The sequence below is a fragment of the Microtus ochrogaster genome, unplaced genomic scaffold (assembly GCF_000317375.1).
Source record: "Microtus ochrogaster isolate Prairie Vole_2 unplaced genomic scaffold, MicOch1.0 UNK19, whole genome shotgun sequence".
Lineage (NCBI taxonomy): Eukaryota > Metazoa > Chordata > Mammalia > Rodentia > Cricetidae > Microtus > Microtus ochrogaster.
Window position 1 is genome coordinate 2,195,954 of NW_004949117.1, and position 23,471 is coordinate 2,219,424.

Consider the following 23,471-nt stretch of genomic DNA (forward strand, 5'->3'; position numbering starts at 1 on the left):
TTTGTGTCTGGCTTGATCTTGTGCGGGCTTTGTGCATCTTTGTTGCAAGTGCTATGCATTTGTATATGCTATTTTTTTTTGTCGTGTTTGGAAAGCACTGTTGTCTTAAAGATATTCACCGTCTCTGGCTCTTACAATTTTTTTCCAACGCCTTTCCCATGAAGATCCAGAGCTTTATGGGGAGGCATATGATGACTGTCCCATTTAGCACTGAGCCCTCCCCAGTCTCTTGAATCTCTTCACATGGGCCAGTTGATTGTCTATCAGTTGATACCTCCTGTGAGCAGATACTTCTCTGATGAGGGTTGAGAGATAAACTGATCTGAGGTATAGCAAGAAGTCTTTAGCAATGATTTTTTTTTTATTCTATATTCCTTTAGCAGAATAATAGTATTAAGTACTCTCCCAATGCTTATCACCTATCTATCCACAGGTTCTTGGCCCCATTAACAATGCAGGTCCATCTTGTGAAGTGGGCCTTACATTCAATAATAAAGTGGGTGGTTACTCCCATACCATTTTTACCACTATTGCACCAGTAGGCCTAACTCACCAGGCAGGTTTTTGGGAATTGTCTGATCATTGTAGGGTAATTACATTAAAAGTAATGTTTTACATATGCATCTATTTTAGGAAGCTTCTAAGAGGTAGGTTTTGATATGACTTGTTTATAAGACCTGTAGTATTAGTTATTTCTCCCCATATTCCCTTTTCCACTTCTCCACTCCCACCCATGGTTAAAGGTGAATAACGGAGACAGAAAGAGTAAATGTTTACTTGAAAAAACAAGACAGTTTTTTAAGGGGAAGGTTGAAGGGGAGGGAAGAGTCAGGGAGGGGAGCAGAGAAAATTGTAGAGCTCAATAGAAATCAGTAAAAATTTAAAAAAACTATAAAAAAATACAGTGTCATTTTATATTACCCACTCTGGCCTAGAACTTGTGATTCTCTAACCTCATTGTCCAAACCAATTTTTTTTTTTTAAGTAATCAATATTCTAAACCTCAATGTAGGACACAGCTCTCTATTTGGATTCATCTTTTGGGACTCATCAGGTTCAATAAATCTCCACGTGTACTGTAGATGAATGCGATAAAGTAGTCCCACGCTAGCTCAGAATGGAGTATAATACAGGGTTCTTTATTTAGGGGTAGATTCACTGATCAGCAGTCGTCTGCGCAAGTGGGGAATAGGAACTGAATCCAGCAGCCAAGAGAGATTGCTCAAACTTTACAGTCTGCTTTTATAGTACAAGAGACCACACCCAAGTGGGTTCGTGTCTTAAAGGCTATTGGCTGAAGGAGTTCCTACAGCAGTGTACCTTTTCAACAGCTTATTTATATGGTTTTAAAACTTTTCTAGAAGGTCTTTTTGCTAGAAGGCTTTCAAATATTCTTTATATAAAAATTGTTATTTGTTGATGGAATATTTGTAGTTTGTTGCTTTTCTTTCTGCGGATTTACCTTTCTTTCATATTTATGACTTTGTCACATAGTGTATCAAGTAACATTTTCTTTATGAAAATGGAATTAAAAAGTTGCAAATGTTGTACATAGTCATTTGTTTGACATTGCTATGAAATTAAGAAATATTTACATGTGTTTATAATAGCTTCGTATGTGAATCTAATTTGCTTTTTTATCAGTATTATTTGTACAATAACATCTGTTCTTTTCATGCCAGTTCTACGAAGTTCCAGTTAAAAAGCAGCATGTTATGGATTAACAATTCACACTGAGGACATTCGCAGTGGTTTATAAGATGACTCAAACATTCTTGTGAGTGACTGAGTTGAATGTCGGTGAAAGGTTATTGATGACAGCATGAACTGTGGTGTCTTGTCCACATATGGAGGGTGCTCCTCAGAGCCCAGACAGCTGTTTGGTTTTGTGAGGGAGGCTGGACACAAGCATAACAGAGAGAGATGGATTCTGTTCAAAATAGATGACTTTATATACAAGGCTACTGCTACTCCGCTCTGACTGAGAACTTAAGCAGGAATGTGGGTACGCCATTTGAATATAAGCAAGAAATTGAGAATTTCTATTCAAACCTATTTCTGTATGGTGTAAGTAAAACAAAAATGAGGCTTTGTGGCAGCTCAATAATTACATGTTAATGCACGGATTTCCCCAGAAAGCAGCGAATTCCACTTATTTCTATGCCATGGGTGCACGCATGCATGTGTGTGCAGACACACTGCCTGTGTGGATCAGTATAAAGATTTTGTCTTATACTGGACAAAAAAAAAACTCCTTTTAGTCTGTGTTTAGTGCCCTTTTCTTTCCCCATTTGGTACACTCCATTGGGGACTCTGTTGTTGGCAGGGCACCGTGAATGAGAATGAAAGAATCAAGAGTAAGGAAACAGGTTTCTGCAATTCCAAATCCTGCATCTCTACAGTGTAGTTGGAGACAGTGATGACAAAATATTTGTGAGTGTCTGTTGCCCAGACTTCTGTGCAGATGTGGACACTTAGTCACATCATATTGGGGGCTGGCTATGCTGTACAATACTGTCTGTCCCGTGTTTTGGTGATGCTAAGTTTGATTACTTAGTTAAGGTTGATTTGGTCAAATCACTGCATTGTGAAGGCAGCTTGCATCATTGGAATTATTAGATAATCTCTTAGATAACTTTATTCATACACACATGCAGTCACGCACACACATACAGTCACAGACACACATACACAACAGACACAGACTTGCAGATACACACACACAGACACAACAGACACAGACGTGCAGATACACACACACACACACACATACATACACATACACACACATTTCCATCCATCACATTACAACAGTAAGTTATTTTGGTTACTGACTACAAAGTAGTGACCTCTATAATCAGTACCAGCTTTTAAGGCATTCCATAAGACCATTGACCTAGACTGTAAAAATGTCAAAGCAAGGCAATGAAGAGGGTAAGAATTATTTTAAATTAAAAAAAATAAGTCGAAGCAATGCATGCCCTATAGTTTTTGAATAGGTGGGACATTCAACATTTCATAGATAATAGGATATGTGAAAACAGACAGGACATTAGCATTTTATCTATGTTACCTGCCTAAAGTCAAACAATGGTATTGTAGCTGTGTAAAACTCTATATATCCTTACTGTGGTCAGGTATCTGATTTTCCATTTCCATTGCACTTTGAAGCTTTTTATTTTTAGGAAATTGTTAAACTACAATATTCTTTTTCCAGTAGCCCCTTACATCCTAATAGGTGGGTTTAAGTTTTTATTTTTGTTAAATTTACCATAAAATTTCTCATAAGCTTTGGGGAACTTTCCCTTGGCCTGAATTTTTTTTTAGGATTATTCTGTTAATTTTCTCTCCTTTTGCATCTGTTGATTCAAATGTTTGAGTTTATCAGAGAACTCCATTCTCTAGAATATTGTTATTTTCTTCCCTTATGTTGTTTCTTATTTTGTAAATATAATTCCTACTCTAACTTTGAAACTTTTGCTGTAAATGCAGACTTGCCTTCTCAAGCTTTACAACTATAGTTCATAGACTCTTGAGATTATACTTTTTAAAATAGAATTTCTTTATTGATTCTTTAGGAATTTCACATCACACACCCTAATTCTGCTCACCTCCCAGCCCCCTGTATCTTTCCCTCAACCCTGCAGCACCCCCCAAAAGAAAATTAAAAACAAAACAAAGCAAGCAAGCAAACAAAAACAAGAACAAAACAAAACCCAAAAGAGCTCTTCACTTCTTTATCTTTCCCACCTCTCCAATACTTCCTCTTTCGCCCTGGGAGCATAAGGAGCCATGAGTCACTTAGTACACCCTTTTGTCCAATCAGCTTTACCAGCAAATGTTCATCGCTACGAGTCACTGGTCTGGTTCAAGGTCTCTGGTTTCTGGTACACACACCATCATCCCTGGATCCTCGCTGAAACTCCTCCATGATATCCTGTGTCTGCCCCGAGTCATGAAGTTCCTGTGGTTATTTTTCCACAAGACCAGACCCTTCCTGAACTCCGGCAGATCCTAGGTGGGGTAGATGTTAAGGAGGGCCAACCCGAGGTCAGGCTGTGGGCTTGGAGGGTAGCTAAGCTGGTCAAACCTTGATCTCCTTATGTTGTCTTATCACTATTGCTAGAACTTCAAGCACTATATTGAAGAGGTATGGAGAGAGTGGACAGCCTTGCCTTGTTCCTGATTTTAGTGGCATAGCTTTGAGTTTCTCTCCATTTAATTTAATGTTAGCTGTCGGCTTGCTGTATACTGCTTTTATTATATTTAGGTATGACCCTTGTATCCCTAATCACTCCAAGACCTCTTTATCATAAAGGGGTGTTGAATTTTGTCAAATGCTTTTTCAGCATCTAATGAAATGATCATATGTTTTTTTTCCTTCAGTTTATTTATATGATGGATAACATTGATAGATTTTCATATGTTGAACCAGCCCTGCCTCTCTGGGATGAAGCCTACTTGATCATAATGTATAATTTTTTGGATGTGTTCTTGGATTCGGTTTGCCAGTATTTTGGGAATTTTTGCATCAATGTTCATGAGTGAGATTGGTCTGTAATTCTTTCTTGGTTAAGTCTTTGTGTGATTTCGGTATCAGGGTGACTGTAGCTTCATAAAAGGAGTTTGGCAATGACTCTTCTGTTTCTATTTTGTGAAATACATTAAGAAGTATAGGTATTAGCTCCTATTGAAAGTTCTGGTAGAATTCTGCATTGAAACCATCTGGTCCAGGGCATTTTTTGGTAGGGAGGTTTCTGATGACAGCTTCTAATTCCTCGTGACTTACAGGTCTATTTAAACTGTTCACCCAGTCTTGATTTAATTTTGGTATATGGTACTTATCTAAAAAAGTGTCCATTTCTTTCACATTTTCCAATTTTGTGGCATATAGTCTTTTGTAGTAAGATCTAATGATTCTCTGAATTTCCTCTGTGTCTGTGGTGATGCCCCCCTTTTCATTTCCGATCTTGTTAATTTGCGTGTTCTCTCTCTGCCATTTGATTAGTTTGGCTAGGGGGTTGTATATGTGTTTACTATACATTTATGTTGCCTTGTATATTTGTATTATTATCTGTGTCTACGTAGATTATGTGTATAGGAATACTTTTTGAGAGTAATCAAATACTATTAGCAGTTTTCTATTAATGTATATTTGGGTTACTTTTGGATTCCAAGCTTGGAGAGAGTAGAGGCAAGTCAGGTCACAGAGCAAGTTACCTGTTCTGTCCACACTCCCTCATTGGTGCATCCTTGAGTCCAGTTTGGGCCATTTGAATGGGTTCTGATGCTTTCTAATTACATAGGTATGCTTTCTGTGTGACTTCAAAGGCCCCGTAGCCAGGATGGGCTCTGTCTTCAAAGACAGTGAAGAGAATGGCCCATTTGCAGGAAATTGCATGGTTTGAGGGTGATTTTTGTTTTCTTTGAACTTGTCAAGTAGAGCTCCCTGCTTAAAACGTTCTGGCCTTTTGCTATCTAACCAAACAGTTAAAGACTTTTCCATTTATAGTTTTGGAGGTTTCTCTTTAACTTCTGCCAGAAGAAACCTGTAACTCAGTTTCCCTCATCATGCTCTTTGATGTACCAGCAGTTTTATTTGGAAGTGTTGCTGGGAGATGTTGTAATGATTTTCACGATGCTTGATGCGTTTTCTTTCTAAATGCTGTATACGTTTTACTTAGTGGGGAAACAGAACCCATGGCTCTTGAAGTAAAAGGTGAGGGCTAGATTCGAGCTCTATGACCTTAGGAAAGTTTCTTAGTCTTTGTTTAATTCACTCCTGTGCATAGAGATTCAGAATGATAAGTATTGTCTTCAAAAGTGCAAGACCATGTGGCCTGTCATGTACCATGTTCTCCAGTGACAATTCTTTACTTCTGCCCTTTGTGTTGCCTTTCTTCTTTTCTTGGTCTGAATTTACAGAATCATCTTAGAATAGTTAGATTTCATTTTGGGTTCCCGGTATGAATTACTGTGAAGTAAGCATATCTACCAAGCAAATGCTTTCATTTCATTAGTGCTTTCGTTAAAATGCTTTCATAAAGCATTTTATGTAGGCCAGTTGTTGAAAAAAAAATTGGAAACGAAACCTTTTTACGTCTGGAGATTTAGTCGCGAATCCACCTGGTGCTTGCTCTCGCAGGTGATTATTGCCAGCGATGACCGCATGCCAGAGATGCACAGGAGAACACGAGAGTATTGAAAATGAAAGCCACAACTCGTGCACAATAATTTTTGCCAAATGTAAATGTTGTTAGTGGTTTCCGTTAAAGCTCAAAACTTTACAACAGAGCTAACAAGGCTGTGTTCATTCTTACTTTAAAAATCCAGTGGAAGTTTCCCACCTCTGTATCACAGGGCGTCTAGAGTTCGTTTCTTTTTGTGGGTTTTATGTTTGATATCAGATAGCCATTTAGTTTCTTTTCCATTTATTGGTCTAAAAGTTAAGAAGGCGTGGGCAGGAGTTAACAAGTACTGTGCTTTCTAGAAAGTAGATGGCATGTTTAGAGTTGTTGAATAGACTCTGTGATACCCCCCTTTTCCTCCCTTTTAAATTAAATTTAATTCTGGCCAAGGAAAAAGGGAAGCTTTTGCATATTATTTGGCAATTATTATGGGCCAGACATTGACACATATGTTGCAGTACTTATAGAGACTGCAAAAACTGCTTTCACATAGTGTTGGTGTAAGAAGCATTTAAATATTTTATGGAACACAACTTTTGGTTTGTGAGTACTTTTGTCTATTTACATAATTGGATTATTTCCTTGTATAAACATGGGACCATATGAAAGTGGTGGTTTCACAATCTTCATCAATGTATATATTTAGATCTACTCTTGTTGGGGTTCCCATGAGCACAGCATTGTGTCTATATTTTGTCATGGGTCTTGTTAAGTGTGTTGCTAAAGCATCAGCCAAGTTTAAGCATGAGTAATTCGCACAGCACAGCAGTTTCTAACCATGGCTTAGAGGGTCACACGCATTCTAACTTTATGATTTTCCTTTGGCATTAGAACAGTTTCATGAAATAAACTATTTTTTTTCTTGTGGATTCTAGCAGGTGGCTTATTTTATAGAGCATATGATAGGATTCTTCCTTTGTTTTGAAAAGAACCAGTTTCCACACTTTTTCTTTGAAAAGGCCAGCAGTACCAGCCCAGTTTCTTTATTTAATCAATAATTAATACTAAGGGTATCCACACCTCAAGAGTCTACACTGTTGGTGGTTTGTTTTTCTTTTTTCTTTCCGTGTATGTGTGTGTGCCCGTCTGCATGTCTTAATAGTGTAGTTCGGGGTAAGTGTGTTGTCATCCTTCATGGCACATTTTCTGTTGTGTTAGAATTAACATCCAGTGTAGGGATCTGTAGTTGTATCAGGTGGCAAAGAAGAATAATTTAGTCTTGGACTCCTAAATTAAGCATTGGTTACAGAAAGTGCTTAAACATTAATGGGTACTATAATTATTGAATTGAGAGGTTTTATTGTACTCTGTGGGTGATTGTCCCTCTCTGATGTCTTGTCTTTTAACTTGAATTTTGATATCAACTTTTAGAAATTTTTTTCTGAAGTATTTTTTACTTGTTTTTTTTTTAATTAGCTTGTATTCATTGTATACAGTGTTGGGTTTCATACAGACATTTCCTTTCAAGTATATCATGCATTCCTGTCATAGGCACTTCCTTCCATTTCCTCCCAATTTCATTTCTATTGCTATGATAAAATATCCCAACAGAAAGCACTTTAGGAGAGAAAAGTGAAAAGGATTTATTTCAGTTTACGATTCTATCATTGCGGGGAAGTTAGGGTGGGAAATTCAGCTAGTTGGTCACATCACATCGACAGCCAAGAGCAGAAAATAATGAAACCATATTCACCTGCTTGCTTGATGTGTTCAGCTTAAAATTTGCACTCCTTTAGAGCTCAGCTTCGCCTCTCTAGGGAATGGTGCTGCCCACGGTGAATTGGGTCTTGATTCAGTTCACTTAAATGGGGCAGTCCTCGCTGGGTGGTGGTGGCACACACCTTTAATCCCAGCATTTGGGAGGCAGAGGCAGGCATATCTTTGTGAGTTTGAGGCCAGACTGGTCTACAAGAGCTAGTTCCAGGACACGCTCCAAAACTACAGAAAAACCGTCTCAAAAAGAAAAAAAAAAGGCAATCGTAAGTGGACATGGCCACAGTGCCACCGAGTGCAGACAATGCCCCATTGAATATGTCTTTCCAGATGATTCTAGGTTGTGTCGTTGACAATTAAAGCTAACCATTGTGAATAAGTATGTGCATGCACACACAATGCCTTTCCATATCTACAGAAGAATTGCAGGATACACAAATGAGAGAAAATATGAAATATTCATATTAATCTTTTTTCATCTAGTCTATTTTGCTTAATATGACCTCCAGCTGCATACATTTAAAAACAAATGGCACAATTTTATTTTTCTTTACTCTGCACTTATACCATGTTTTATTTAACCATTCTTCTGTTTATGGGCACTTGGATTTCTAAACACAATTTACTTCAGTTGAATATGTACATACGAATTGTGCTCCTTATTCTGGGGAAGCTGCAGTGTGACTAAATGGTGCTTAGTTGATCAGAACATAAATCTGTCACACCAAAGCACTGATTTTAACTTCTCTGAAGTGTCCGTTCTTGAGGATCTGAATCTGATTGGTACAGATACAGTACTTAAAGTGTTTTGTGTTGCAGACCACATGGTTTCTGGATGCTTGTTCTCATTTCTGGCGCCCCCGACACAATGTAGGCTTCTCTCCTTTGCTTCTGGTTTTTGGGAAATACATTGAAGGGGTGTTGCTTTTCCTTGAGGTGCAATGGATTGTACCAAAGTTACCTGACAACTGTTGGCATAGTGTTCCCATCTCTTCTAGTCTTGCAGCTTGTCCTGAATGTTAATGAAGTATGTTACTTGTAACTTAGAAGAAAAAAAACCGAGTCTATCACATTCTGGACAGGCCTGTTCCGCACTTAAACAGAGCATGTAAGAAGGAATCTCAATTTTTCCTGTTGTCTTTCCTAGATCTGCACTTACTGAGTGTCTTGAACTTCTTGGGGACATCTTAACTGACTTGTAGTAAAGCATGCATGCTTCCTGAAGACCTTCTGTTTCCCTGAACTGTATTAATAAAATCTTACGTGATGAGCCATCCTGTGGGTGTAGTGAATCACGGTTATCCATGCTCCCCTGCAGTGACAATTTATGATGCTTATGGCTGGAACAGTGCTGCTGCTGGAGGGTGATTAGGGTTTATAATTGGAGTGATTTATGTTTTGGAAGATATTAGCACTTCATGTGCTTAAATAGATTTGTAACTCTTCAACCCCTTCATAATTTAAAATCTAACTTCTTCTAGTGCTGAATTTTTCTACAGTGACATATATTTTGTTAGAAGAAAAATGATAAAATTTAAGACCTTTAGCTCTGCTGTAGTTAAGAATAGTGATACCTGTTCTTAGCACTTAGTGGGGTGGAGTCAGGTGTCTAGCCTGGGCTATACAGTGAGCTGATCTCAAGAAGCTAAAATCAAAACAAACAAAGAAGAAAACATTCATTTCTGTAAAAAAAAATTCCATATTTTGGGGGGGCTGTTCATTATAGAAACACTATTTTCTGAGTGAGTACTTCTAGAGATAAGCACGACCCAAGCTTTAATTAGTAACTGACATATTTTAGGTGGCTACAATAGATTTATCAAACAATAGCATTTCTAGCTAACCAATGGACACCAATTTCTAGTACTTGTGTGTGAAGTCACAGCTTTGTAAGCGTTATTTTAACTCTTTATTTTAGTTTTCCTTTATATATCCTATTGAAAATGAATTTTTATACAATTCTGATTATATGTTTTCCCTTCCTCAGCTCCTCCCAGATCTTCTCCGCCTCCCCATCCTTCCCAAATACACACCCTTTCTTTTTCTCCCTCATTAGAAAGCAAGCAGACATCTAAATAATTAAATAAAGTAAGATAAAAGCAAAAACAAACAAACTAGAATAGGACAAAACAAACAAGCAAACCGACAAAAAGAGCCAAAGAAAGGCACAAGAAATACATATGGATGAACAGACACACACATTTGCACACATAGGAATCCCATAAAAATCAGAAACTATAATATATAAGCAAAAGACTTCTAAGGCTAAAAGTAAAATAAATTAAAAAATTTAAAAAGCTTAAAGTATTATGAATAAAACAAACAAAGCAAAACACCTCCAAAAATACCACCGAGTTCATTTTGTGTTGACCATGTCCTGCTGTCCATGGGGCCTTAAGAGTGGGTTGTATGCCCCAGGGAGACTCTGTTGAAGAAAATTAGCTTTTCCTTCGTTAGTGGTTATCAGTTAGAGATAGTAGATTGTGTCCACTTTCCCTCTCAGCACAGGGACCCCATCTGGTCTAAGCCTTATTTTAAAAAATACTGTTGAAGAATCTCGTGGTGAGAAATGGACAGAAAATATCGTTTACCTCGAGATTAGTGGTTCTCAATCTGTTGAGTTGAGATCCCGTGGTTAAATGACCCTTTCACAGAGTTTGCATGCCAGATAACCTTTGTATCAGATACTTATTTACATTATGATTCATAACAGTAGCGAAATTACAATTATGAAGTAGCAACAAAAGTAATGTTATGTTTGGGGGGGGTCAGCATAACATGAGGAACTGTACTAAAGTGTTGCAGCCTGAGTAAGGGTGAGAACCTGTGCTTTAAAAGTTTAGCAGTCTTGGAAGTTTTCGCACAAGATTTTCCCTTGTTTATCCATTTTTTTCTGTATTAAATTTATGTTTATTTTATCTTCTAAAACCATACTGGATGACATCTAGTAGTGTCTATCTAAATTTTAATACATTTTAAATTTAAACTATTTAAAACACAAGCTTATGTGATTCTGATGTAAACATCCAGTATTAAAGGTTATTTTTATATCCATAATTGCATTCCATATTTTATGGTGGTTTTTGATAAATATTTAGTTTCATATAAAATAGCAAAGTATCCAGATAGGAGTTATGAATTTGAATCAAATCTTACATGGCTCATGGCTTTGGGTTCTTCATGGAGCTGCTTTGTGTTGTGGGTTTTCACAGCACTGTTTTCATGCTCATGGCTACAAGTTAAGTTGTATTGGATTTCCAGAAAATTGTTAGTGCCACACATTTTATTTATTTTTAATATACACCTTGGACTTGTGGCTGGGTGTGCACAATAGCAATTTTATGATTAGCTTCATTAACAAAGTCATACTGACTGTTTAGTTTAAAGGTTTGCATAACTAATATTATTTTATCAGCAAATAAGAAGTGTGGTTAAAGTGCCAACAGCCCATTGTGAGTTCCCTCATTTTCAGAGTAGACATCTGTCCCTTTGTCAAGAATGGATGCCTTTACCTAGAAGGAATTCTGACCTCGTCTTGTTGGCCAGGGACTAACTCCAGAAATAGCAGAGATCTTTTAAAAAACTGTCAGGAATATATTGGAAACAGATGGCTACTCAACAACTACATATGAAATGAAAATATGGATAACTGGATATATTTAATAATGATCAAGATTAATAAAAAGGCCAGACTTAGTTTGCAATTTCCAAAGAATACAATTGGATAGACAGAATTATGAACAAGTTCTAGCTATATTGCCTTTTCCCATGATAAAGTACTCAGAATGTTGTATTGCTCCTTGGTTAAGACATACCAAGGGTATGTGTTTGACCTCATGCAGAACCACCATTGCCTTTTTTGGTCTTCTCCATGTTTCATGCAATGAGTTTTATCTTTCCAGTCTTGGGTGGGTCTAGATTTGGAAACATGTTTTGGTTGGAAGTATGAGGCTCTGGATCTCAGCAGGCTTCGAGGTTGGAGGAGTTGAAGCTTACAGAAAAAAAACAAATAAACATGGTCATCAAAGCTGGGAATTAAGAACTGTTTATCCACCTGCACACTTGAATTAAATCTCACAGCAATAGGCAAAGCCATTTGACTTATGACCTTGATAAAATAGTCACGTCCAAGTAGTCCAAGTATCTGTTTTGCCCGTGCTTGGATACAAAGTTAGGATAGTTACTATATAGACTGGGTGGACATATTCTGGTTGAACTGTTCCTAAGTGTTGATTTCCAATGCACAGACAGAAGTCTGTGGATATAACTGATATGGAATGAAGGGCAATTAAACTAAAGATCTATTTGAGGATCGGGGCAGGAAGCTTCAACTTGCAGGACACACTTTTGTTCTTGTCCTTTGTTACTGAGCTGTGTTAGAAGTTCAGGACTGGAGGAACTGTTAACAGAGCACTTATGTTTGGGTGTGGCCTATCACTTCTGCTTTAAGAGAATTCCTTCTGGGTCAGGTCATAAAGATAGTGAAGATACAGACTATGGTAAGGATTCCCTAATTCATTTTTATTGTTTAAGTCTGTCAAAGTTCAAGTCACTGAAGCAATGTGTTTTTTTAACAGTTTTAAGAATACCTTTCAAGAAACAAATGCAGGGGCAGAATTTGTTGACTCTGAAATCCTTGTGGTCAAGATGAAAGTAGTCTTCGAAATACAAATCCAAAACAAAACAAAAGCCTTTAATTTGTGTTGACTCCCTTGGTTCTGCAATTCCCTTTCCTCTTTCCTTCTTAACTATGGAGTATGATTTGTGATGATAATGTGCTCTTGGTTTGACCTATGAACTCCAAGTCCAGCTTCTCTTGAGTTGTGATCAGTGTGGGATAGACAAGCTCCTTAAACATTCTTTCATGAGTACAAACCTTTCAAATTCTCCGCTCACTTCAAAGCCAGCTCTGAGATGTGAATAACCTTTTTCCAACTGTAATTAATTCCAACAGTCGAAGGTAGGCAGCACACTTCTCCCACTGGTTGTAGAGGACCTGGTTCTGGGCTCTGGATGCAGCAGCATCTGCCAGAAGCTCCTGGTTTTGCCTTAGTCTCCTAGCTGTGCACACAAGAACTTTTAAATGCCATTCCACAGGGTGCTGTGCTTTAGATGGATCCCATTCTTGGGCAAGTCTCAAAAAGAGACAGCTGGCTTTTTTCCCAGCCAGTTTTTCTTCTCCACTGCAGCTTCTACATTCCATCTCCGTTCCTGTTGCCTCAGCTATCTGGACTCTATTACCCATGAGTTTTTCCTTAATTACACAGTAATGTTCAACTGGATTTAAGATTGCCAAAACTCATACTTGCTCAGGACACCAAGAACAATATTAGAATAAATCCTTTTCCAAATGTAACTGGTAATGTTAGATTTCTTTATTAAAAGACATCATAAATTCAATAAAAGGAAAAAAATAGACAGGAAAGTAAAGTGAAAATAACTTACAGGTGAGGATCTAATTCCTAGAATCTTAAAGGAGATGTAACCCTAAGTCATTGCATTATAAAGTTATTGTATAGCCTTCTAACTTGTCTTACAGTTTACATATGAGTCATACACATTAATTATAAGGGTGCAAAAATATATGCTACACTTACATGGTCATATTAACTTTGTAAATATAGAGCTGTGTAATAAATTCCTGAAGATGATGAGTATTAATATTACCTTATAGTGGGCTACTATTCCCTGCTAAATTCATGTCTACCTAGGGCTTTAGAAAGTGACCTCAGTTGAAAACAAGGTCATGGCAGATGTGAGGGATATAAAAAACAAGCCTATCCTATGAGATTATAAATGCATGAGATTATTTATAGGAGACAGACAAAAGTTATGAAGGTGTTGGAGGAGCCATTCAGGAGAAGACCAAGTCAGAGGTGGAGTTACTCATCCAGGAAATGTCTGGGGCTACCAGCAGCAGGGAGAAGACAGGCTTGTCCCAGGAATTCAGAAGCATGTTGTGTTTAACATCAGGGCCCTCATCTTCACCACATGGAATGAGTTCCTGTCACCTAAACCACATTGTGATGTTTGTTACATAGAAACTAACTCAGGAAATAGAACTCCTTCTAGGTCAGCTCTCCATCTTCAGAAACCCAAGGTGTTCTTATTTCTACCCTGTACAGCATTTTTATGCATTTCCAGGACATTCCTTCTTTCCTATGTGTCTTGATTCTTCATCAACATACAGTGTATTAATTTTGTTCCTGTTGTGGCTGTGTTTTGACAATTTTTGTGTTCTAAAATCCTGTCTTCATTATAACTTTTATTTAACATGTTTTTGACAGTGTTGTACTTATATATAACACCTTCTAATTGTCTCCCTCCTCCCCCCAGTTGTTTCTGTCTCCCTCCTGCCTGCCTTTTCTACAAGTCTCTAAGTTTTTTGTTGTTGAGTTACATTCATAATGTGAACATCCCACAATATGTCCGTTTCATTCCTAGATATCTGGGTTCTTTATTCCTGCTAATAAGATATGCATCTATCTTGTTTATTTGTTGGTTTAGCAATTCTGTGCCTTATAGAGTTTTGGTAAATACCTTAAAGTTATAGCAAGTGCATTTTAATTTAAGATTGAATGTGTTGGTCATCCTTTCTTTTGTTTTTCTTTCTTTTATTTTAGTTTTTTGAGATAAGGTCCTCTGTAGTTTTGGAGCCTGTCTGTCCTGGAACTAACTCTTGTGGACCAGGCTGGCCTTGAACTCACAGAAATCCACCTACTACTTCTGCTGCCTGATATTGGTATTAAAGTATGCACCACCACTGCCAGGCTAAATTTGTTGGTATTTCTAATTGGTAATGAAGAACCTTAGGAGATTTAGTTTTGAATTTTTCTGGTCTTGTGTTAATATTAAATTCAAATATTGGTTTTTAAGTTCTAAAAATGAAAATATTGTTTTCTTTCTTATACTCTTAAAATATAAGGGGCTGTGCAGTGGTGGTGTATACGTTTAATCCTAGCATTTGGGAAACAGAGTCAGGCAGATCTCTGAGTTTGAGGCCCAGCCTGGTCAATAAGAGCTAGTTCTAGGACAGGCTCCAAAACTACAGAGAAACCCTGTCTCAAAAATCAAAAATAAATAAATAAATAAATAAATAAATAAATAAATAAATAAAGTGTTTCCTTCTCCAGGGTGAGGATATTTGCCTATATTTCTATGTGAGTAAATCAGAGACTTTTTTTTTAATAGTTTTGTTTTTGAGAATTTCTCATGACCACTGCATCTATATAACTCTTGCTCTCCCTTTCTATATTCTAACACGTCTGGTGTCCATCTTCTCATGCTCACAGTCTTTTCTTTAATTATTATTAGTGTATATTCACATACATATATGCACCCACATGTATATATTAATATATTAAATACATATTACCACAACATCCATTTAGCTTTGTTCATATATATATATGTATATATATGTTTGTGTATATGTATGTATGTATGTCTAGGGCTGACTTCTTGGAATTGGACAATCTTATATGGGATTATTTCTCCCCTGGAGGCAGCTGAATCTGGCTCAATCAGAGGCCACTAACAGCTTGGATCCTCATCTAGGGGTGGGGCCATGTGGAATTCCCTCTGTCTGCGCTGGTATGTCAACTGGTGTCATGATGCTGGCTTTATTCAGTCAGTCATATTGTTGAGAGTTCATTGATGAATTTTCCCTGTCATATGTAGGGGACATTATCTATCAGCAGGTATCCTTGGCCTCTTGTCTCTTAGAATATTTCTTTCCTCCATTTCATGATGTTCCCTGAGCGTTGAGTATAGGGCTTGCTTTGTAGATGGGCCACTTTTTCTCACTCAACAGTCACTTAGTCTCCAGGTTTTGGCCACATGTGGATCTCTTCACAGTCTTCAGCTGTTTCAAAAAGAAGTTTCTTTGAGGGTGAGAGTTCTATACATCTGGAGGTGTAAAGATGAGTATTTAGAAAATGGTTAGAAATGATTTTGGCTTAGAAAGCTGACAGTAACCTGTTCACCTCTTGTCTCTATAACACAAGACATCTTTCTTTCGCGATGGGACATTCATACTTAAATATTTTTGTTTCTTTCTCTCTTACAGCTAGTTACGTATCAAATCCCATTTGCAAGGGTTGTTTGTCTTGTTCAAAGGACAATGGGTGCAGCCGATGCCAACAGAAACTGTTCTTCTTCCTTCGAAGAGAAGGGATGCGCCAGTATGGAGAGTGCCTGCATTCCTGCCCGTCAGGGTACTATGGGCATCGAGCTCCAGATATGAACAGATGTGCAAGTGAGTATTTGACTTTTCTCCATCCTGTTTTACTGGATGTGCAATTTAGATATTGTGCTAAGTATTTTAGAGGAAATATTTGTAACGGTCTGTAGATTAGTCTAAACTAAAGCTTCCAATAATGAATAGGGTAGCGTAAGAGAACTTTTACTTATATTTTATGTAGGCATATATCATACAGTCACATACATTCTTCCAGTGATTTAGGTTAACCATTTTTCATTACATTAGTCTAAAAAAATGCTTGCTAGATAGAACTTTGTAAGGAGAAATTATTACTTGGAAACAAAATAACCAACCAATCACAAAAGATTTTAATATGCCTGGGAAATAACCTTTAACCTTAATTTTATAGTTTCTTCTTTTATTTTGGATTTGTAATTCCTGCTTTTGTTTGATCTCCAACTAAATATACACACACATATAAATATGCATATATAAAAATATAAACTTATTTAAAGCACCATTGCTGATAAAGATGCAATGGAGCTGTTTAGTGTTTTTAGGCATTTTTAAAGTCAAGTAACTGGATGAATAGTTTGTACCAGTTGCTAAGATAGAAGTATGTAGTCTGAGACGAAGATTGGCTATACCTTTGTTTCATGAAATTGTTTGGACTGTAGAAGGACATAACTCACAACACGTTTTAATAGTTTGATCGAATTTTTAAGTACATCTTAAATCTCAAAGGTGTGTGATTTGATGATCCATAGGATAATGGATCCACCTGGAAGCAGTTTTCTGTCCTGATTGCCTCAGGCAACCTCTGGTGGGATTTGAGTATCTGGGTCTCCTGTGCACACTTATTTTTATGCTTGTGTACACTTTCCAGTGTGTGTGCAAGGTGATGAAGCTGGAAGAGGATAGTTTGGAGCATGTATTCTAAATTCTAGAGCTCACATTGTGAACTGTGTGTGGGCGACAGTCTGGCTCTACAACTTCCTACCCAACCTGGGATATTACTGAATGAGAAGGGGTGCTGTTAATAACTGTTTGAGGGTGTGCACCGTAATTCAGTGTTCTTCCACAAACTGGTGTAAACACAGTTGTCTCGGTAAAAATTCCTGCTGGTTGAGCAGCGTCCCTCTACTCCAGATGAAGGCGTGCATGGCTGACCGTGCTGACCCCTTCTCTAGGTAGAGGAGAGCAATGATCACATATCAGGTTTGGGAAGGAGAATCTACACGTGAGAATGGGCTTGCTATGGTTTTACTTATTGTAAGTGAATGCAATCAATGCTGGAGACTACTGACCTAGAGGCAATCATTACTTATATGGTACAAGCGGGAAGTACTTATTAGGGAAACTGCAAAGCAAAGGGAAAGCAGGCAAACATTTACGCTGCTCTAGATGGCATCAGGTCGTTACGGTTCTTCCATGCTGTTTTCTCCTTTTCAGTCTCTGTGTATATTGCGTTTGTTTTTAGCCAGCATCTAGAGGATGGGGTTAAATTACAAAATTCGTTAGAGACAGAATTCGCGATTACAGCCACTTCTCACTGAGATTATCGATTGATCATAGACGAGTATACATTTTAAACAGTAGCTTGGAAAATTCTCTAAATGAAATTTGCCTCTTCATCGTGCTGTTTTGTGAAGAGTAATGCTGCCAGCGTGAAGTGACTATCTTCCAAATGAACACTTTGCTCCCTAGGTTGGCTGACATTGGCTCCTTGGGATGTACAGTGTGAGGTTTGTAAAATTCATACACGCTCATGAAAGTCACTTGAGTAGCTTACTGAAGTGAGGTAATACAAGCTTCTATTGTCCTGGATATTATGTTACATGAAGTTCCTGTCAGAGTTTCTCTTTCTCATTTGTTAGCAAATTGATTTGCACAGAAGCGCCAGGTTTACGTTGTTATGTATTCCTCGTTTAGGAAGCTTAGAAATGAATTTTAGTACAATGCATCTGAAAAACCAAAAGTAAAACATTTCCCAAAGATCCCAAAAGCTAACACTTGGGCTTCTGTCTTTGAGCATGCCTTTCTCTGCACAGTGGTGTCTTCCCCTCCTTAAGAAAGTGTCACAGTTGTGGCTTATTTTAACTTAAGTTACAGACTTTTTCATGCCGTTTAACATAGTTGTACATACTTCTCTGGGATTGGCACACACATCTAGCTATTACCTCCTGGCAACTCACTTTCAGCCTTTGCCAATTACAAGTACACTGAGCAATGTTCATTTAAAAATGCTTCTTTATTCCATTTCCATACATACTTTTACATATTTGTCTGATTTGTCTTTGTGTACTTTTCCCTATAATGCACATCTTGAAATCTTCAGGAAAATTTTACCCCAATCTTGTGGAAATTTGGATACGTATATAGTACAGGTGCCGGCTCATATCTCAACTAACAGCAGACATTTTTGCCTCATAAATACCTAGGAATTAATGAAAAATATATAAAGTGATTTTTTGTTTTAATATGCTTTTACTTCACATGAAGCTAGACATTTATTGTTAGTGTGAATGCTCACACTTAGTATAGTTGACAGAAAATGTAAACTTCCTTCTTTCTCCTATTTTAAAAGTTTTTTTAAAAAATTAAGTGAAATATCAGATTCAAATCCACCTTGACAAAAAAATAAACATAGATTTGCCACAAAGAGAAGCGGTACACGTAACCATGGGATTCAAAAGAATGTTTCTGGACTCAGTCACTCTTACTCAGTTTTCTCTCTTCACTCATTCTCACCACTGTCCTGATTTGTAACCAATACACAGCTGTCGTCTCGTTTAGTTAAAGCACAGATGATCAAGTGACTGTATGGCACATAAACTCTATTGTTTAGTTTGTGTTCTGTGCCAGCCTCTCTGATACATATATTTTTTCGCTCAGTTGTTTAAATAGTGCAAAGCAGATTGTATATTTCCATTTTCTGGATGAAGTTACCTAAACTGATTATCATTCCCTTTCCAAGGTTTGGAGGCGAGGTGTAGCGACAAAGGGACGGTATGTATGAAGACTGTAGGTGTTTTCTGTGTTTTTAGGAATGAGTATTATGATAGAAAAGAAAATAAAGTTATTAAGAAACTATTATCCATCCATAAAAAATATAAGTGGTTAGGTACAGTTTTCCTGTATAATGATGAGAAGCTATTCTGAGTAGATTGAATGAGACTACCTAATGACAGGCTTGCCTTAGATAGGTTTTCCTTGTAGTCCAGGCGAGCCTGGAACTCACTGTATAACCTGGATTCACTCTTAACATCATGGTAGGTCCTCCTAGCCTTACTTATGCCTGCCACCAATGCAGCTCTTCCAGGTGTGAGCCACCTCACCTGACATGAAAAATTGATGCAATCTAAGCAGCTGTTAAATATGTGATATAGAAAGGTGATAAATTGTGTCTTCCATGGTGCTTTTATGTTATCAGGTGAAAACTCCCTTTCAATGTCTTTTATGCCTTTCATTGAATTAGTAGAGTCACTGCTAATAATGTTATTTCTTCTCTTGATCACTTAATAGGAAGTAGTTAACAATATACCTCAGGTATTCATTTTATAGATTGAGTAATGTAAACATTAGCCATTCCTTTTTGCATTATGAGAGTTAACAAGTAATAACAACACATTTCAAAATAGTCTTAGATATAGTGTTTTGTGAAAATAAAAATACTTTCACTGGTAAATTTCTCCCCTCAATGAGTGTGTGTGTGTGTGTGTGTGTTGTATTGTATTCAAAGACATGCATAGTCTGTTCAAGGAAGGAAAAGGTATATTTAATTAAAAGGTAGAGATTAGATAGGTAGATAGGTAGGTGGATAGATGGATAGACAGATGGATAGATAGACAGATGGATGGATAGATGGATGGATGGATGGATGGATGGATGGATGGATGGATGGATAGATGGATGGCTAGATGGATGGCTAGATGGATGGCTAGATGGATGGCTAGATGGATGGCTAGATGGATGGATAGATGGATGGCTAGATGGATGGATAGATGGATGGATAGATGGATGGATAGATGGATGGATAGATGGATGGATAGATGGATGGATAGATGGATGGATAGATGGATGGAGACAGACAGACAGACAGGTGATAGAGATAGATGATTGATGTATTCATGGATGGGTCTGGAAGACTTTGTTCTACATTATCCCTGTCTTCCTCTGTCTCTCCTAGTTCTTTTCCATTTCAACCTTCTGATTCTGTTTCTCTCCTCCTCCTGCAAACATGTATAGATCTTTTGGTTTATGAACAAATGCATGGCTCCCAAACTATTCCAGTAGTCAGCAAGATACTGACTCACAGTGGAATATTTTTTCCATTGTCTTGTTCCTTAGAAAATGAACATGAGCTGGGCAGTGGTGGTGCACACTTTTAAGTCCCAGCACTTGGGAGGCAGAGGCAGGAGGATATCTGTGAGTTGAAGGCCTGCATGGTTTACAGAGCAAGTTCCAGACAGTTAGGGATGTTATACAGAGAAGCCCTGTCTCAAAACACACACACACACACACAAACGAACAATAAAGTACACACAAAATTATTGTGCACAATTATAAATAAAAGTATTAGGAAAACTTAAATGGTTTTCAGGAATAAACAGCCAGTGTGTTTCAAACTCCATTAAGTATTTCATGACAGTCTTGCCAGTGTGTTTCAAATTGCATTAAGTAGTTTGTGTCAGTCTTAATTTCTAATGGTCAAAATCAATTTGTGGCAAATCTCATTGACAGAAGATTGTACTAGAAGGAATCCTGGGTTCTCCAGTGTGTTCTGCCAGTAACTAGCTTTGTAAGCTAGGACCGTTTACATAACACACTCTGGAATGAGAGAGTTGGCTCGTGCGCTTGGTGAGCCTATCTATAAAACTGTCACAGTAAAAGAATAAAATCTTTTGCTAGTTCCTCTTAAAGATATTCTTCTCATTGTAACTTACTGTTCTTAAGTCCAGTTGCTTTAGTGTTCTGTTCACTTTTTCTTTGTAGCCGTCATATCTGCATGGTTAATAGTTAAGGAATATGCATGAATAAAGAGTGGGGCATGAGCTCTTTACTGAATTATACAATAAACTGATGTCTAAGTTGGAAATATTTTATAATCTAAAGTGAACTATTTGTAACAAAAGCATACGCTTGCATTAAGATACGCAGAGAGGATCCTGTTTCAGTATATATTCTGAAAGGGTAGAAATTGAATCTCCAATGTTCTGGTCCTTCAGCAGACACATCTATCACAGTACATCGTTGTGTCAGCTCCCAGTGTCATTTTCGACACTGAAAACACAGAGCGTCCTGCTCTGGTTTCTTTATTGATTGCAGGTTGGGGAGATAAATGACATACATGAACATAGGCCTTGAGACAGATAGGTAAGTTTAATAAGATCTACAGTTTGTAAGTCAAGAGTCCAAGCTTGACTTTAGATATGAAGTTGAGCTAGTAAAGGATTTAAAATTACCTCCACATGTACCCATGCACATGTGGCGTGTGTGCATGAGCACACACACACTCACACACACACACTCACACACACACACTCACACACACACACACACTCACACACACACATACACATACACACAAATAAAAATAAATCTTTAAAAATTGAAATGCTTTAAGTTGGCTCAAACCTTGTACATACAGCGTATTATGCAATACATTAGTATACATTATCTGTTTATCTCAGTGTGAGTATTTATCCCCTCACTCATCTGTCATGTTGTTGAAGTAAAAAAACTAATGCCCTTTGTGTTCTGTTACTTATCAACTTATCTTGACCTAGAGTTACCTGGGAAGGGAGTAAGAGTTGAGGAATTTTTTATATCAGGCTCACCTGTGGGTGAGTCTGTGGAGGCCTTGTCTCAGTTGTTAATTAGGAAGACCCTGCCCATCGTGGGCAGAACTATTCCCTGTATTGGGCAGAAGAAAGCCAAGTGAGAGAAGCAGTCTAGCAGACAACAGAAGTGCATTCATTTCTCAGTTCTTGAGTGTGGATGTGATGTGGGTTTTCTACTTGAATTCCCACCTTAATATTTCCTGTAAGGATAGACTGTAACCTTGAATTGCAAGCCAAAGAAATCCTTCAATCATCTTAGTTTCTTTTGTTAGAACATTTATCACAGCCACAAAAATAAAACTAGAATTCTTTCTCTTTGCCGTTTCAAATTATAATTATTTAATAACGGCTTAAAGCAGTTAAGTTATATAAAAATGCATGGTTTTGAAAGATCAAAGTGGTTTTCCTACCAGTTATACTTTTCTGATTGTGATGGGAAGCAGAATGGCTAAGCCGTCAATAATTTGATAGGATATATTAAGGTTGGTTGTAATTATTTGTCATTTGTTTTGAGACGGCATCTCCCCACATAGCCCAAACTTGATGTGCGATTCCCCTCTGTGTGCTGTGAATGTTTTATTACCATTGGTTAATGAATGAAGCTGTTCCAGCCAATGACTTAGCAGAGCAAACCAGGCAGGAAATCCAAACAGAGATGTCGAGAGAAGTAAGTGGAGTCAAGGAGACATCATGTAGCTGCAGAAGGAGAAAAATGCCAGAACAGAACTTTACTGGTAAGCCACAGCCTTGTGGCAATACACAGATTAATAGAAATGGGTTAATTTAAAATAGATAGCTAGAAATATGCACAAATCATTGGCCAAACAGTGTTGGAATCAAAATAGTATCGGTGTGATTATTTAGGTTTGAGCATTCAGGAAATGAGCGAGCAACCTCCGCTTACACAAACTTGTCTCAATTCTTGCAGTTCTCTTGCTTTAACCTTCAGATTGTTGGTTTTATAGGCATTTTTCACCAAGTCTGGCATCATCAGAGTTCTAATTAGTAATTTCCCTCCAGTATTTTCACCTGCAATGGGACTGCTGGGAACTAAACTTGGGTCAACATAAAGAGCGATCTCTTTGGCCCCAACATTACTCATTTCAAGAAGCTCATGCTTCCTTGGATTGTATGTTTCTCTAAAAAGTAAGGCATTGACTGGACATGGTATAGTTTTCTAAAGCACTGTGGAACTTCTGCCTTGCTGCTAAAGTGCTTAGAAATGTTGTCAGAGCATTGTCATGGACAGTGAAAGCAGACATTTGGAGGCATCTACTGACCAACCTGAAGATTGGCTTCTACTGTATGGTGTGGTTAGAGTTTCTATTTCCTTCTGTCGTTGAACTGGATGGTTACACATAGCTAAGCCATCTTTAAACAGAGTTAAAGATAACAGATGACAGATAGCTAGTTAAAAATAGCAGAACTAGAAGTAAATTTATATTGCTTTCACTCTAAACATTTTGTTTTTAGATTCTCTCCCTCTTTTATCAACCAGCCCTTTCATTCACATGCCAGTGACAT

At 37.6% G+C, this 23,471-nt stretch overlaps 1 protein-coding gene across 3 annotated transcripts in view; it reads left to right on the plus strand.

The window, feature by feature from the left end:
- Rspo2 (R-spondin 2) overlaps positions 1-23,471 on the plus strand; it is a 126,077-nt gene that overhangs the window by 48,526 nt on the left and 54,080 nt on the right. For all 3 annotated transcript variants that reach the window (XM_013353912.2, XM_026789431.1, XM_005367514.3), the window contains exon 3: positions 15,970-16,158. In XM_013353912.2, coding sequence (XP_013209366.1) covers positions 15,970-16,158 — 189 coding nt within the window. The remainder of the gene's footprint in view (positions 1-15,969; positions 16,159-23,471) is intronic.